The 17,633-nt window shown below is 48.6% G+C and overlaps 2 protein-coding genes across 2 annotated transcripts in view; one reads left to right on the top strand and one right to left on the bottom strand.

Moving 5' to 3' along the window:
* The first annotated feature begins 4,821 nt into the window (after positions 1-4,821).
* LOC121461383 (40S ribosomal protein S27-like) lies at positions 4,822-5,119 on the top strand. The gene has a single exon (XM_041672453.1). The coding sequence runs from the start codon at positions 4,850-4,852 to the stop codon at positions 5,102-5,104; it is 255 nt and encodes an 84-aa protein (XP_041528387.1). The 5' UTR covers positions 4,822-4,849; the 3' UTR covers positions 5,105-5,119.
* Positions 5,120-8,981: 3,862 nt separating this feature from the next.
* Ttll8 (tubulin tyrosine ligase like 8) overlaps positions 8,982-17,633 on the bottom strand; it is a 36,668-nt gene continuing 28,016 nt past the window's right edge. Inside the window, exons 9-12 of the mRNA XM_041672380.1 lie at positions 14,437-14,585; positions 11,966-12,209; positions 10,247-10,682; positions 8,982-9,584 (exon numbers count right to left, since the gene is read on the bottom strand). Of these exons, the coding sequence (XP_041528314.1) occupies positions 8,982-9,584; positions 10,247-10,682; positions 11,966-12,209; positions 14,437-14,585 (1,432 nt within the window). The remainder of the gene's footprint in view (positions 9,585-10,246; positions 10,683-11,965; positions 12,210-14,436; positions 14,586-17,633) is intronic.

The following is a 17,633-nucleotide window of genomic DNA, read 5'->3' as shown; positions in this document are numbered from 1 at the left end:
GACATGACTGAAGGGACCGGGATTCCCACCACCGGTCCCTTGGTGGGGGACATTCCCCAGGGGTGTCAGCAGGAGTGAGCTAGTGTTTAGGATAGTGCAGCCATCCTATAACATAGGCTGTGGACAGGCTTGGTCTGTGGCTCAACCCCTCTCTGAGGGATGATGTCGCTGTATGCTGGCTGTCACTATATAGCTGTGGCTGGGTCTAGGCCTGGGCCAAACAGGCTAGAGGCCGAGACAAATGATGATGGGAGTCAAACACTTGCTGATTGGCTGTGAGTCTTACATGGATGAAGACTACATAGGTAGTTGTTGGAGCTGGGAGCAGTGGATTCAGAATTTTCTGGGCACCTGTCCTGCCATAGCCCACTGGGCCATGAGAAGTCAGAACTCAGAACTGCAGGACAGAGCTGGGTGACTTGTGTTGGGGAGGACTGGGGGTCTTGGGCCTAGAACTGTGGGGTCTGGCTCTGTTGAACTTCCCCATGAGGGTGCAGGCAGGATTTCCTCTCATCTCAGGTATCAGTCTCCCTTTCAGGGCTGCCACTTCCAAAGAGGGGACTCCGGGATCTGAAAACCACCCCTCACTTTGTTTCCCTGTCATCTGGCTCAGTAGGGAAAATCACACACTGGTTAGATTCCAAGGCCGTGGGACTGAGTCCCCTACGCATCCACCTAAGGCAGCCACCAAATAAGTCACCCCATCATCTACTACTAGGCTGCTATAATGTCTCCATTTTGGGGTCATTTCTGATGATTGCCAGGAGGAGAATCTGCCATCAGGGATGCACAGGCAAGAACACGCAGGGTGAGCTGTTTGGGCAGCCACTCCTTTGAGAGAAACTATGTTGACTCTTTGCCTGTCCCAGAGCACAGGTTCAAAGTGCCCCTGGCCTGGCTTCGTTCTGAATGGGCTGGCTTCCATCGGGACCTGACAGGTTTAGAGCGTCACCACCTCAGGGCTAGACGTGGTCAGTGACTGTGTTGTGGTTCCAGGAGCTCACACGCTCACGTGACCCTTGCTACATCTTTACCAACCCAAAGACGACTGTTAATCGGAGGGGCTACGGCTGATGAAAACAGATCTTGGCTGCTCATATCTTGGTAACTCAGGCAGAAGCTCATGGTGAGAGAGGCTCTTGCTAGGTCCAGTTGGCGCTAATCTGCCTTTCAGAAGACCTGCTGACTGAGGGATCACCATTTACCAGACTGTCATCGGCTTAGACAGAATTGCCACCTTCCAGCCTGGTACCATCACAGCCTGGTACTCCGTAGAGTTTAAGAAGATACAGGAGTTCATGGATACAAGCCTCGTACTGCACTCCTTACAGACAGGGAGGCCATACTGACCTCTGTGGCACACGGACAACATGGGGGTCAGGCACCTCTCGGGGTGCCTGGGAGGTGCTGCACTGTGGGCAATCTGGTCAGGAGACACACTGCAGCTTCTGTCTGGACCTCTAAGCTGAGACTGACCCGGGTGGCATCCAGCTTTGCTCAGCATAGAAAACATCGGCATCAAGGATGACGGTAGCTATGTTAGGATATGGGGAGGGGCACGCATGGACTCGGTTACACATTTTGTTTTGTTTTGTTTCCAACCTTTTAAAAACATAAAAAACATCCTTAGTTCAGAGACCACATAAAACCAGCCCTCAGGTACAGTTTGCTTGTCTGAACTTGTCAGAAGTTGAGGTCTTCAAGGGGACTTCCAGGCTCCCAGCCACCCATGGGATTCCCAGCATTGTTTGGTGCTGGAATTGTTTCCTCAGGGGTTGGTGCCACATCACCCACCTTCTCCAAGTGAGCTCCTAACTTGTACACAAACTCCCTGAGCCACTTGGGTGCTCTGACTGATTGACATGGTCCTGGAGGGGGAAGGCTGGGCTCCTGCCCCAACATCTAGCTTCAGTGGCCTCTGTCCACCTCATACGCAGTCCCCTCACTGTGAGTGGGTGACTGAAGAAGAGGCTGATTTTGTAGCTGTGAATGTAGGGACCTCCAAAGCCTCAGAGATGTGGAGGGGACGCACCCCGCTCTTTTTCCTGCAGATGCAATACCAGCCTGGAAAAATAGCAGAAAGTGGTAGCATGGCCCTGGGACCACCAGTCCCAGGAGGAAGAGTCAGACAAGAGTAGCTGGGCTAAGACTGCACCTGGAGCCCAGTTCAGTCTTCCCTGAGAGGACCAGAAGAGGTCCAGTTGGCTCATAAGAAGCAGTTGTTGGAAGCCAAGGTCTTTGGGTAGCATTATCACTAAAGCAGCCTGGCTAATAAAATAGATGGGAAAGCAGACACCCATTACGTAGGCATAACCGTATTACACAGCTCCTGGCTTTATGAAACACTGCAGCTTGGAATTCTAACACATGCACGGCACACGCTGCCGCCTATATGTCTGGATTAGTTGACTATCCACATAGAAAAAGCAATGGATGTTTATTCCCATATTGTACTCCACTCAGACACTCAAAGAGAGATGAAATACAGATCTAAGTGTAAAGCATGAAGCAATAAAACTTTTTGAAGAGAATAGGAGTATTTCACAACTCTGGATTATAGGGACACTTTCTAAGTGTAAACTGCAAATCATAAGAAAAGTAGATACTGAAACGAGCAATTTCTGTGCATTTAAACATCAAAGTAGGGAGATGGCTCTGCTGGTAAAGTGTTGGGTGAGGTGTGTGAGGACCCAAATTCAGATCCCCAGGACAACTTCACGCCCCAGTCACCATGCAGGGTAAAAAGCCAGGCATGTGCCTTACAGCCTTAAAGGGATAGGGAAAGAGAGACAGCTCTCCAGAGCTCTCTGACCAATCAGTCTAGCCAGTTAGGGAGTGCCTGGTCTCAAAAAATAAGATCAGGAGGGTCATAGAGAAAAACATCCAAGGTCAGCCTCTGGCCTCTGCATCTGTACATGTTTATATGCACCTACATGTGCATATATATAAAGAACATACACACTTACACTACACAGAAAAGAAAAAAGGGGTGGGGGAGGAACCAGAATACTAAAACAGCAAAAGGCAATAGTGGTGTGGGACAAATGTCTATATTCTGTCAATTATATTTTAAAAAATGCTGATTGACCAGTAGTAAGGCAGGAAGTATAGGCGGGACAACCAGACAGGAAGTAGAGGCGGGTCAATGAGAAAGAATTCTGGGAGGGAGGAAGCCCATTCCTCTGCAGTCCTTGTCCAGTCACAGAAGAGGCAAGATGTGACTGCCTCACTGAAAAAGGTAGTGAGCCATGTGGCTAACACACAGTTAAGAAATATGGGCTAATATACGTTATAAGAGTTAATAGGAAGCCTAAGCTAATGGGCCAATCACTTTATAACTAATGTAGATCTCTGTGTGATTTCTTTGGGATTTAACGATTGTGGGTATTGGGCAGGACAGACTCCAACCAGAAATGGTGCCCAACGTGGGTGACTGCAGCCACATAAAGCCTGACAGAGCCTGGGAAGTAATTCTAGATAAAACAGAATAGAGTTAAGCATGGCTTCTTAATAGCAGCATTTTCTCAGGTGGGCTTTGTTTGCTAGAGGCAAATGCATCTCATTTAAGAGAGCACTTGGGAGGTAGAGGCAGGAGGATCAGAAGAACAATCTCGCAGAAGATATCCACAGGATACACTAGTACAAACCACTGCATAGAAACACACGCAAAACATCCCTGAGGTGACAGTTTGCAGAAGAACGAGAGATGTGTGGCACCAACAGCCCACTTTCTTATGCCTACTAGATCAGGGGTGATCTGGTGAGGTGGTAAAGTTTCCTCTATATTCATTTCTGTGTTGTTTTTCATTTGTTTGTTTGTTTGAGACAGGGTCTCACAATGTAGCTCTAGCTGTTCTGGAACTTGCTACATAGACAAGGCTGACCCTGAAGTCACATAGCTCCTCCTGCCTCTGCTGCTGGCATCAAAGGTGTGCATCATCACCTTTGGGGGTGTGCATTATTTTAAGCACTATCAAGAAGCAGTTATTTTCTTCTTCTTTTATCTCTATAAGCTAGCACTTCTAGTCTTCACACACACACACAAAATTGCTGCTAACCCTTATAACCTGACTTGGGTCCCCAGAACCTACACAGTAGAAAGAGAATTCCTGCACGTTGTTTCCTGACCTCCACACTCTCATGTCATGACATACACACATACCTCTCTCCCTGGAAAAATGTAATAAAATTTTCTTTAAATGCTGATTGAATCTTCAGCTGTGTATGTGTACATGCACACATACACATACATGCGCACGCATGCATACGCACACACACATACGCACGTACATACACACACAGAGAAGCATGAGGGCTTCAGGGGGAAGAAATGGGAGGGCAGGAGGAGGTGAGTTCCCTGTTTGCAGCTTCTTATTACATTATAAAACTAACCCAAGGGCTAAGGGTACATATAGCTCAGTGGTAGAGTGCTTGCCTTAGGTTCACATAAGCGTCAGTTATCAACTGCCCGTGGGCATGTGTGTGGAGAATGCATTTTCCTAATTGCTAATTGATGTAGAAGCCCCCCCCCCCGGCATATCTAGGGGTTGGTGGGTCTGGGCTGTATAAGGAAAATATCTGAGCACGTCAAGGAGGGCAAGCCAGTAAGCAGGACTCTGCTTCAGTTCCTGCCTCCAGGCTCCTGCCTTGCGTTCCTGTTTCCCTTGGTAATGGAACAGGAACCTGTGAGTCAAATAAACCCTTTCTTTCTCAAGTTGCTTTAGGTCAGTGTTTTATCACAGCAACAGGGAAACACGCTAGAACATCAAGCAGGCGTGAAGTTCCACCCCAACCTTGGCTTTAAAAAAGAGCCAAGCCTTTCCGGCGGTGACGACCTCCCTACGAGAACATGCCTCTCGCAAAGGATCTCCTTCATCCCTCACCAGAGGAGGAAAAAAGGAAACACAAGAAAAAGCGCCTGGTGCAGAGCCCCAATTCCTACTTTATGGATGTGAAGTGCCCAGGATGCTATAAAATCACCACGGTGTTTAGCCATGCACAGACGGTAGTCCTGTGTGTCGGCTGCTCCACTGTCCTCTGTCAGCCTACATGCGGGAAAGCAAGACTGGCAGAAGGATGCTCCTTCAGGAGGAAGCAGCACTGAAAAGCACCGGATTCGAGATGAGTGGGAACCATCCCAATAAACACATTTTGGATAAAAAAAAAAAAGAGCCAAAATACAAGAAGTTGCACAAGAATAAGGATTATGATTGACCGGCTTATATATGCCTGAGGATAATGAATAAATGGATAAAGTCCTGGACAGTGCTATAAAATAATAAAAAGAAAAGGGTGATAATTTTTAGGAAAAAGAAAAGGATGATCTAGTTAAATATTTGAACTATAATAGACAATGTAATTCAACATCCGAAAATTACTAGGCTGTGCCCTGCCCTAAGTCACTCCGTATTGTGTAAAACTGGTGTTTCAGGCTACGCCTTCCTCCGGGAGACTCCGTTTCACAAGCAGCTTTTGATCCCGTTTGAGGGCGGAAGATGACTTTTGGCACAAGTGGCCCCATGAACCACACCATCTGTTCAGTTCCACCTTCGCAGCACAGGCTGAGAAAGACTGTCTCGGGCGTCAAGGGCTTCTGACTAGTTCCGTCCCCGCTGTTGACATGACCTACTTAAACCATTGTCTGCTCATCTTCCTGCTTTCCTGTTGGACCTAGGTTTGCCCTTTCACCTCTACAGCTGGACTCAGTCCTGTCACTCAGCTCTCACCCTGTATCCGGACTCCAGATCCTTCCCCAGCATCCCTTACGCCCCACGGCTTTCAGGCTTCTGAAAGCTCCTGAGCCGACTGTGCCTCTGAGCCCTTCCCTGCCATCCTGTGACGCACATGTATACTGACACACACATGCAGATATATTTACTGGGTGTGACTGGAGAGGTAATATTAGCAATTAAGGTTGGAATAAAAGAACACATATTTGCCTTGACCAGGGTTACCAAGGAAAACAGACGTTATCTAACGTGGTGCAGTCAACGAAACAGCCACACTCTGTTTTTACTGAATTTACTGCTGTTGTTGTTTTTTTTTTTAAAGATTTATTTATTTATGCATACAGTATATGCCTACAGGCCAGAAGAGAGCACCCTATCTCATTACAGACGGTTGTGAGCCACCATGTGGTTGTTGGGAATTGAACTCAGGACCTTTGGAAGAGCAACCAGTGTTCTTAACCTCTGAGCCATCCATCTCTCCAGTCTGAATTTATTGTTTGTTATTCAAAAAAAAAATTGACATGTTTCTGACATAGCAAGCTCATGACAAAAACCCAATAACTCTTTGAATAATTTAATAGAACTGACAAGATTTGTTCAGATGATGCCTTTAAAAGTCAATAGTGTTTCTACAAAATGGGCATAATTTATAAATATAATAAAATTCTATCAAAAGAGAACATTTACAAAGAAAATATACAGAGGAAGGAATCGGTCAAAAAAAGAGCAAAGAAAATTATAGTTTAGGGACCAGAGATGTGTCTTAATGTAGTGGCCACCAAACCTGATGGACTGAGTTTGATCCCCAGCACCCACATAATGGAGGGAGAGAGTCCTCTGACCTTCATACGTGCATGCACACACACACATAAATGTCATTTTAAAAGTTTAGGAGTTTAAGGGCTAGAGAGATGGCTCAGCAGTTAAGAGCACTTTCTGTTCTTGCAGAGGACCCGGCACCCACACAGTGGTTCAGTTCCCAGCACCCACACGGTGGTTTACAACCACCTATAACTTCAGTTCTAGAGGATCCAATGATCTCTTTTGACACCAGGCACACACATGCCGCACATACATACATGTAGGCAAAACACTCATACACATAAAACAAATAGATAAAATACTCATCTGTTAATATTTTTTAAAGTAGAGGTATTTAAAGAAAGACTTTAAAGAATGCAAATGAAGAGGTGTACCACATTCATGGATTGTAAGGCTCATCATGATAAAGAAGCCAGCTCTACCCAAACTGATACACAAATCCACCTTAATGCTCTCCAAAAGTTCTAATAGCTTTTACTCTTGGTGTTTGTTTGCTATTGATAGCCTGATTCTACGATGTAGATGGAGGTACCATTCCCGGACAGCTCAGCCGTTACCAAGGAAACAAGATAAAGAGATTTGCGTAAAGCAGCAAGGCCACAGCGTGAAGACACTGTGGATCAGTGAGGCAGACTGACACATACAGGGACAGGCCTGTGTATGTAGGCATAGACCATGCAGTAGGGGTGACCACACGCATGGGGAGGATTCCCCAGAGGGGTCTGTTGGGAATTGATTTGATCTTGTCTCATGCTAACGATGACCCAACTCCAGGAGATGCATTGCTAGCAGACACTCCTGGGTTATTGTTATGATCTCGAGTCCTTCATTAACAAACTAAAAAAGTCACCAAATTTAGAGATGCTGATTAGATCGATTGTATTACAGTTAAGATCGTTTTACATAAAAAAATAAAAATACCACAAAGGAGGGAAAAGACAGGTTATAGGGTAGGAAGCAATATTTGCGGCAAAAAAAAAAAAAAAGGATAAAAGGGGAGTCTCTAACAGAAACCATGACAAGTAAGAGAAAATGGGAACCATGATTTTTTCAGACAGGGGACCAAAGATGTGAGCCAGAACTTTCCAGAAAAGAAAACTGAAGGGGTTGCTAAATATGTGACAACAGCTAATTTCGATTTCACTATCAAGTGGGATTATGCAAGAAGCCTACTAAGGCTTGACAAGAGGCAAGAGCAGCAGGGGCCAGGGGTACCTAGAGCAACAGCTGTCTGGGGGTGTTCAGCCAGAGTGGGAATCAGCACAGTCTACACCTGCAATGGGGTGAAGTAGGGTGAAGCATCCTCCAGATTTATGTCCACCTGGATACTTTCTTGTTTGGGACTAGACTCTCTGCTAATGTCATCTCTGAATGAGGTCATACTAAAGTGTGGGTGGGAGTTGAGCCCAAGGATTGCTGTCCTTATCAGAGGGAATTCTAGGCAGACCCATGGAAGACAAATGCCTGTGTGAAGACTGACACGGGAGTGATGTGGTCACCAGAGATCACTGGTGGACACTAGGAACTGTAGGAGGGGAGCTCTCCCCGAGACACCTCAGAAGTATGGCCTCGCTGACCAGGCTGTTAGAGATAAACTTCCCTGTTTAGCTCCCAGTGTGTGGTTCACTGTTAGAGACACTCTACGGCTTGTCAGAGCTATTGTTTCTGTTGACATTTCTCCACAGAAAGAGGTCTCTAGGTGTGCAGCCCTATGGTTCCTAGAGACACGCTTACAGAGCTGCCCACACAGGGTAGCCAGGCATAGGCATGGGAGCTGGTGTGGATGTTCTTCCCACCCAGAGCCTCCACAGGCAACACACACCTGTGTCCAGCACGTGCCAAGCAGCCGCCGCATGTCACATTTACCATCCTTGGCATTAGGGTACAGTTGTAGAGGTGGCAGTGAGAGCCTATCCTCCAAACCTCCCGCCCAGGGACACAGAGAGCAAGCAGGCAAGGAGAGCTATAGATAGGACCAGGTAGCTGGGGGGCAGTAGAAGAGACAGACTAACTAGATCGAGGGATACACCATGGGGCATGAGTATACTTTAACGGACAAAGGTGGGGGCCTGGCCCAACACTCTCTGAGCCGATGCCAGGTAACAGGTAGCATGTGACGCCCTGGGTGTAGACACAGCCCGTATCACAAAGGTGTCAGCTCCATCCATCAGAATCTTTACGACATTGTGAGCAATAGCCCAGCAATCCCTCCACTTTGCCACATGATGCTGTTTGAACACTATAACCTACCCCCAGATCCCTGCTCCCCCTAAGAGGAAGCAAGTACTACTGAGGGGATCCCATTGGGATTGTTGCAACAGGACCCCACTATGCTGTTCACCTCGCTCAGAAACCCTAGTGCCTGAACAGGTCATTGCCCGTGTGCCCCACCCCCCTCCCCTTGCTTGTGAGTTCAGACTGAAGATTGTCTCAGGGCATACCCTTCATCCAGCCCTGTGTCCTGCTCTGGAGACTGCAGCTCGAAGGTCTTCTTCGAGGATTGGGATGGAGCCAGAACTCCTCAAATATGATGGGACAAAAAGGCACAAGCTCCCCATGGTTACTGGAGGCTCTGGGTGGTGGAGACCGGGGCCTTTCCATGGGTTTCGTATTCTGCAGCACCAGGGAAAGGTGCTGTACGCTTGTTAAATTTGGATCTGAGTGTTTGGTGGACTGAGTTCTGGTAAAAGTGCTTTTGGGGGTCTTACTGTCTCCATGTTCGTAGTTACTAACCGGGAAGGCATACGCAGGCTTTGCTCGAACTCTGCGCTCAGCAGCTGTTACTGGTACAGACCCGGTAGCCGAAAGTACCTTCGCTTCTTCCCGTTTCCAGTCCTGCCGCAGGGCCATTCGGGAGGGCCCCGTAGCTGGATCTGGTAGGGCCCGGGGGCTCCGCACTTTGAGTGGAGTGTCTAAGAGCGATTCCGAGAAGCTGAGGTTGGTAATGGGAGGCATTGGCTTCTTGGCTTTCTTCATACTGATCCCTTCCACACAGAGGTCAGAACCATTGAACGGCGGCAGCTCCACGGCAGGCTGTGAGAAGAGGTGGAGACTGTCAGGATCCCTGACTCAGAGAGTTGCCTGGCTGGCCCCATGCCAAGCCACCTGCCATGCCTCCGAAGCTTTGTCTGTGCTTCTTCAAGGCTCCGGTACTCACTGGGCTCTTCTTTCAGGCAGAGCCCAGCTTCCTTTCCTCCAGGTCCTGGGACTCAACCCTCAGGAGTCCAGGGGCAAAAGCCTCAGCACTGACGCGTAACCTCCTAGATCATCCCTGAGGAGAAGCCACTAGAGAGATTTCAGAAAGAGGATAAGGGGCTCTGGAGAGAAACGGTCTAGAAGGGGCTGTGGAGCCTCCCTAGCTATCCAGGCAAGGGCCTCTCCCATTACCCATATAGTTGGAACATGGAGAAATGACAGGTAGGAAGATTAGACTGTGAAGGCCACAGGGCCTAAATGACAGGGCTGTCTAGATGCTGCATCTAGAATAAACATTTGGCTTGATGCACACAGGAGGCTGAGCTTGGAGTAGATCAGGCAGACCCAGGCTCCTGACAGTCCTGCGTGCAGTCAGGACCCCAAAAAACATCAGGATTTGTGTCCTCAACTGACTGGGACTGAGGTGGCTGCCACACAGAAGCCCAGGCCCACCCACTTCGTGGACATACACTAGCAGCCAAGTAAGCTCCTATCCTTACCTGCCTCCACAGAAGCTCAAAGTTGCCAATGTCACAGTTTCGGTCCAGTTTGCGGTCCACCACAACCTTGATGGTGTCTTCCTGCACCTGGGCGCAGAGCTGGGCTGTGACGGGAGTGGAGGGGTGCATGGTAGGGCTGGAGTTGATCTCAATGAGCCAAGGCTTGAAGTCTCGCCCCAGGATGAAGTCGGCTCCGTAGAGCTCAAAGCTGTTCTTACGGGCTTCTACGTGGTCCTGGGCCACCCGCATGGCATTGGTGACTGCTTTCTTCATAGATGGGTAGATGATGGTGCCCCAGGTCCCCCCTCGGCCCCTCTTCTGCAGGTACTCCTGGAAGCGGGTGCTGGTCCACATGTTATGGCCAGGTAGCAGCGGGCTGCGCTCCTTGTCATTCTTGAGACGCCTCTGAATGGAGTTGTTACACAGGTGGATGGCACTGTGGGCAAGTGGGCACAAGTGCTTGTGAGACTGGAGTATGCCAACAACCATTCTACGGGGCCAGCGCTGTCTGCCCAGCTTGTGAGATTGCAGTATGCCAACAACCATTCTACAGGGCCAGCGCTGTCTGCCCAGCTTGTCCCGAAGTCACCTTCCCTGGTGCATGGCTGTTGCAGAAGACTTGGGGTAGGGGTTGGACTGCTAGTTCTGCTACCCCAGCAGCAGCCATGGACCCCCCTCATCCAGCCTGAGGGAACAGCACAGACTGTACCAAGATATAGCAGAAGCCCGCCAATGCAGAGCCAGCCAACCACGAGGAAAAGTAACCTGCCCAGGCCCCAGTTTCCCCACACATACATCAGTAGGAACAAGTGAGTCCCTACCTAAAGTTCCCAGTGAGTTAGTTTATACTCCAGTCTTGCTCTCTGCAGACTTAAAGCAAGCAGCACCTTTTAGAAGACTGGAAGACATTGTTTGGGGCTAAGGGTATTTTCGTTTGAACTGCAGGTATGGGGCAGACATGTCACCCTGGGAATTTCTATCCAGTTCTAGAGTTAGGCCTGCCTCACAGCCACATGCAAGAAAGGTGAACATTTAAAAGATACAGCCCACCCCCATCTACTTCTTCAGCTTCTGTTTGTATAGCTGGGCTATCCCCATTCAGACACCATCTCTGGGAATCTTGCATCAGCCTGAGCTGAAGAAGGGTGCATAATATTGCCAAGCACAGAGTTGATGGCTCAGCTGAGCCCATGCAAAGAGGCTGCATGCAGCTCCCAGACTTCATTTTCAGTGAGTTTCTAGACTCTGCTATAGGCTCTTGTCCAGAGGCAACACACAGACAGGGGTGGTTGCCTTCAACTATGCCCAGCCTCATCCCAACTGTGGCCTAACATGTGTGATTCCAAGGGCGCTGGAGGAAGAGTTCACTGGGCAAAGTTTCTATTGGGCAACCCTCAGCCTCCCATCTGACTCTCCCTTTCAAAGTCCCCTAGGGCATCCAGGCCCCCAACACTGCCTGCCAATTGACAATCACTAAACCACTGAAAGTCCTGGGTCATCCCTGAGGATTCAGGCAGGTTCTCACTATGAACTGGAATGTGGTTTGTCCATCACAGGCACCCTGAGTATTTGAACCTGGCAGCCCTAATTCCCTGATGCTTTGGCAGTGATGAGCAACCTTGGGGGCCCTGAGTGGCAAACAACCGGGGTCCCTCATCTACACATACCCAAGGGTCTCCTGCTAGGTACGTAGAGGAATGCGGAGCTCCCCCTGCTGACCTGTCCAGCTTGTCCAGGGAGAAGCGTTGTGTGGAGAAACGGAGGTAGCTCTCCTTGTAGAACCAGATGGTTAGGGGGTTCCAGTCTGTGACGAGGAACCACTGTCTGATGTCAAACTTGGTATCGTAGATGAGCATCGGAGTCTCGATGTACTTCTGAACTACCCATTTGTTGTCCTTCGTGGTCTGGCTGTCGGTGGCCACCAGCTCCAAGATGTTCTCTACACGGTCCATGCACACAATATCTCCAAGAACAAAGGTCACACCTTGGCCCAGTGAAGCACAGCCTCCCACCCCCATAGTTATAATAAGCCTCAATAGCCACCCTGGCTTTGCAGGGATGGATGGGTGTGCATTCAGTGGACAAAGCTACAGTTGGTGCCAGCCACTTGTTCAGCCTCCCACCATGGGGCCAACCCCACTCCCCAGAGGGCATTCAGAGATTAAAGGAAAAACAGTGCAGAAAGCCACGCAAGAGCACGCTTTAGGGTCTGGTATGTCCTCGGAGCAGGGCCTCTGGAGACCAGGGAGGGTTAGAGCTAAAGGAGTGAGCTGCCAAATGAGATAAGCTGGGCACAGGTAGGAGGCATTTAATTTCCCCCCACTGGCTTTCTTTACTCAGAGGACAATTTCCCCGCCTTGGACCCTAAAGTAGGTCACATGACTTGTGGCACATACAGGAAGGAGTGATGTGTGTCACTGTGAGCGGTGTAGGGTAACAGACCCCGCAGCTCTCTTTTCTCTGCCATGATAGTGTAGGATGGGAACAAGGCCACAAGATGGGCAGAGTACCCGTGACCAGGTCAAGGGACACAAGTTTCTGTTGAAAGTTGGGGGCCAGTTACACAGCACCATCTGGTCATCGATTCTGTTGATAAAGGGTAGAGGGCCTTCCAGTACAGGTTAAGTTCTCACAAAGCACATGGCTTCCATTTATTTGGCCACAGTAAGTTGAGATCTTGCCTAAAATGAAACAAACAGCTGAGGTAACTTTGGACCGCTAACCAATGGCCACCAGCAGTTGGCAAGAGCATATGCAGTGACCAGCAGAGAGAAGGGCATTGATTGAGAAGAGCGTATCTGAACAGCCCACAAAGGATCTCTGGGGATGGAGTCTTCGGTGGGAAGAAGGTGTGGCTCGACGGGTGAGAGGAGACAGATTTCTTAGGAAGGGAAGGAGGCTTAGCACAAAGCCCAAGAAGGGACACAGCACATGCTGCCAACCAAGGTCACATCACAGGAGAATGGAGGAAGAACTGACCATCTGCAGGATGCCAGAAGGGAATGGACCACATACACCCAAGAGAATGGAGGAAGATCTGACCATCTGCAGGACTCCAGAAGGGAATGGACCACATAAACCCAGAAAAGAGAATTAAGAACAGAAGACCTTTAGGCTTATATGTGATTAATAACATTAATAAAAAATTAAAGATCACATATATAGGGCTGGAGAGATGGCTTGACAATTAAAAGTACTTGTTGCTCTTATAGAGGACCTGGGTTCGGTTCCAAACACTCACATGGGGCTCATGCCCACCCAATAACTCCAAGGATTCTGACAACTTCTGGCCTCCACAGGCACCAGGCACACACATGCTGCAATACATACATGCAAGAAAAACACTCATACACATAAAATAAATAAATCTAATTTTTTAAAAAATCACATAATCTATAAATTAAAAAATTTCAGAAGAGCTCAAGAGACCAACAGGATAGACAAACTAAAAAGCCTGTTTAAACACTACAGAGAAATAGGCTGTTCTGTAACAGGGACAAAAGGATGCAGCTAATGCCAGCAACCAAGGATATTTTGTAGCCTTAAATTTTTTCTTATTTCACAGGAAAGCCTGGAAATAAACCAACTTAGTATTTAAATCAGAGAGAAGAGAAAATCTCTCATAGGAAAACTTAAACCGTTGACTTTGGAAACACAAGATCAGGAAATTACACACCTGCATGTGTGCACATGAACATGCACACACCATCACACATGTGCATACACACACATGCACACGCATGCACACACACAGCATTAAGAAAGAAGGGAAGGTAATGCTGACTGCAATTTGGGCAGATGAGGCAGAAAGTGTGAAGGGGGGTGAATAACCCACAGGCGAATTTTATGAGGGGTTTGGAATTTGCCTCTGATGGTTCTAGATTTACAGTGGATCCATGGAATGGGAAGTACACTGCTTGAGATGAAGGTCCTCCACCCTTCTTAGAGACCAGAATAAGCCAATTGCTAAGATCAAGGTAACACACACACAGAACAAAACACCCCAAAATAACACTCTGTGGTTGTTTAGTGGATGGACACAAATGAGGAAATCTGAGCTAAATCAGCAGACTCCAGAGCAGCACTGACAGACACCTTCTCCTCCAGCGCAGCTTGGGCACCCCTGTCCGGCCTCAGCAGCACTGCTTGAACCCTTTCTCTGTCACAGAGCATCTGCCCAGTGAACTCACCTCGACCTCGGGACTTTGCTGCGGGCTTTATGATCCAGATGTTCCGAATCCCGTCGATCTCTGTCTGAGGGTTCACAGAACTGATCTTACTCAACAGAGTCTGGCATTGTGAAAAGTAACTTCTCGAATCAAGGATGAAAGCATTGCCACTAAAAAGCAAGATCCAGAAAGGGCATGAGGGGCTGAGAGGCAGCGTTCAGCCCCAGTGATTGGTGGGTGCCTCTGCTCTAGGACAGGTGAATGGCTGTCTGGTAAGAAAGGGTTAGGGGCAGCAGGACGTCTACCAACTGAGGAGATCTGGAGTGGACCTTAGAGGGAGTACCTGGACAGGGTGTATCAAGAAGTAATGACCTTAACTAGGCATGGTGGTGCATGCATCAAACCCCAGTACTTAGGCAGAGGCAGGAAGACCTTTGTGAGTTCTAGACCTTCATGGTTTATATAGCAAGTTCAAGGATAAGCAAGGTTACATAATAGAGTCCCTGTCTCAAAAAAGGAAGGAAAGAGAGAGAGAGAGAGAGAGAGAGAACCAAAGACCCTGATACACGGATCTGGATTGCCTATACAGACAAGAACACCAATCCTGTACCAAAGGGAAACCAGAGATGGATCCCTGTGCCAAGACACTGCCTGCACTGCTGTTGCCAGAAAGATCCTTATAGAGGAAGCCAAACTGCAATGCAGACTTACCTGCCCCACAGTAGCAGCCAGGATATTGTCCTGTGACCTGGACTATCAACCTGACCCCAGGTCCTTGTTGGTGACTTCAGACTTGTAGGGAAAGGCCTAACTTAGAAAGCCGCCATAATCTCAGGGTCTAAGGACAGGGATCAAGAGAGATGTTCTGAGCAGTTTTCAGAATTTGAGGGTACACTACAGGCAGCTGGGAGAGAGACATCCACAACAACACACACAGCCCCTCTCGGGTTTTGTGGGAGTCTCCTTATGTGGGCAGATGCAGTACAATGGGGATTGTTCAGTGCAGACTCCCTGCACACAATTCTGCTGCAGCACCAGAGGTGGGATCAAGGGCTTGGGGACAGGAGACATGTGTGTTCTGTCCACCTGCTGGGAAAGGAGGGCAGCGTTTAGGAAAACGTGCATGATGGCTATCCCTGCTATGTGGGCTGGAGTTCTAACTATTGCCAGTTTCCACCCCTGGGTGCAGGAAACAGGTTGGCATGTAAGTGATCTTTCCCTTACTGGCCAGTTACCAAGCAGATGTGGTCTTCCTCCACAGATGTTCCACGCTGATCAATTCCACAGTGATAGGACAGCTCTGCCAGAATCAGTACAATGCAAACAGGTACAGACAGCCCCCAGGGTCCTCATAACATTGTCTGATCCAGGAAGATGGGCCCAGCTAGTACAATGACTAAAGCAATATCAGCAAGAGCCGGACAGCATGGACGCTTTCACCACTGTGGCTCAGGAAGACAAGCGTCTTGCCATCCAGTGGGAAGGAACTGCCTATGATCTCTGCAGGACATCGGAGCCTGGGCTCTGGAAGTCACCCCTGAAGGTGGGCCAGCACTGGACTCATGTGTCACCATGCCATTATGCCTCTGTCATGTAACAAGAGGATGGAAACTGTGAAAGTTAGGAGATATAGCCGAAAACAGAGCAGGAACCTGGTCTGTTTCAACAAACGCTCAGATTCTGGACATGTCCACGCCCACCAAAGAACAGACAGAGTTCCTGCAGGTCCCAGGAAGCGTAGCCTCTTGGCCTTCTGGGTCCCGACACAGGAACACCCATGTGGGAAACTGCCAGTCTCAACAAGGATGAACCCCCCGCCCACACCCCACACCCCGAGGCTCTCAGCGGGCTGTGAGGCATCTAAGGGTAGAGTCACAGCAAAGCAGCCGAGAACCTGCTCTCCTGACAGGGTCACTTCACACCACATTGGAACCCAATGCTGCCACCCAGTGGTGAAGCCTCGGGTTCTCCTTCGTAGAGGTTTAAGAAAAACATGGCTGAGTATAGAAAGTCCTCACAGAGAAAGCAGGTTTGCTGTTTTTTGCTAGGGTGTACTCTTGTGTTTTTATCGCCAGCTCAAAGGACACACAGCATGGGCTGCTCAGAAAGTTCTCCAGGTTTACGTCCCAGTCGACGGGAGCTCTTCATTACTGTCACTTTCTACCACAGGGGCAGGCTCTGCCTCTCTAGAATGTCACACTCGTGGTTCGGAACACGGGGACCTACACAGCCTCACAGCTGGGAGATGGGTCCCTGCTCTGACACGACTCGGGGCGGTCAGGTCTGGGCTCCCTGCATCTTTCCGAGGCTGGGTGCTTCCATTTCTCCAGGGATGGAAGAGCTGGGTCATAGGGCATACAGTTCTTGCTTTTCCACCAGCATTGCACTAGAGCTGTGGACTTAGGCCAGCACTTGGTGTCCTGGTGTGCATAGGATCAATCCTGGGTGTTTTTTGTTGTTGTTTCTTTTTCTTTTTTTTCAGCTTTTGAGACAGTCTCATTTATAGCACAGGCTAGCTTTGAGTTCAAGATCCTTCGGGGGTGATAGGAGCTACCTCCAACGGTTCACTGTAGTTCTGATAAGCTCTGATACGGGGCACTTATCTAGTCTGATTAGACAGCTGAGTTTGTCTTTCATCAAGTATCTGTTCCATTTTTTTTTCTTCTCTTGAGACAGGGTCTCCTGTAGCCCAGTAGCTATGAACTTGCTGTGAACCTGAGAATGACCTTGAACTTCTGATCCCCTGGCTACTACCCCGAGTGCTTGGGGTTATAGGCACTAGCCACAGCATTCAGCTTATGTGGTGCTGGAGATGGAGCTCGGAGCTTCACATATGACACAGAAGCATTCTACCAACTGAGCATTTCATTTGGTTAACTTCTTTTCTCTGATTGTAGTTCCCTCTGTAGCTTCTGAATTTGAATGTCCGTCAGGTGTGCAGACAGTGGATCTGTCTCTAGTTTGTAGCTTCTATTTTCACCTTCTTTACAATGCTTTTTGAGAAACACAGTTCGGAAGCCAATGCACAACAGTTTTTAAATCAATGTTCCCCTGTTAATTACTAGTGGTGAATAAGTGCAAAGATACAGCCAACTTGATCAGGAAGGAACTATGTCTGGAACAACTCATGCAAGGGAGAATGAGGACAACTCCTGAGAGGGAGAGTAAACAGAGCATGCTCCTCATTGATGGATTAGATCATGAACATGTGTTTTAAA

The sequence above is a fragment of the Microtus oregoni genome, unplaced genomic scaffold (genome assembly GCF_018167655.1).
Source record: "Microtus oregoni isolate MIOR12 unplaced genomic scaffold, Mior012 000022F_ref0000154, whole genome shotgun sequence".
Lineage (NCBI taxonomy): Eukaryota > Metazoa > Chordata > Mammalia > Rodentia > Cricetidae > Microtus > Microtus oregoni.
The sequence above is the reverse complement of the archived record's forward strand: the minus strand, read 5'-3'. Positions and strand labels throughout refer to the sequence as shown.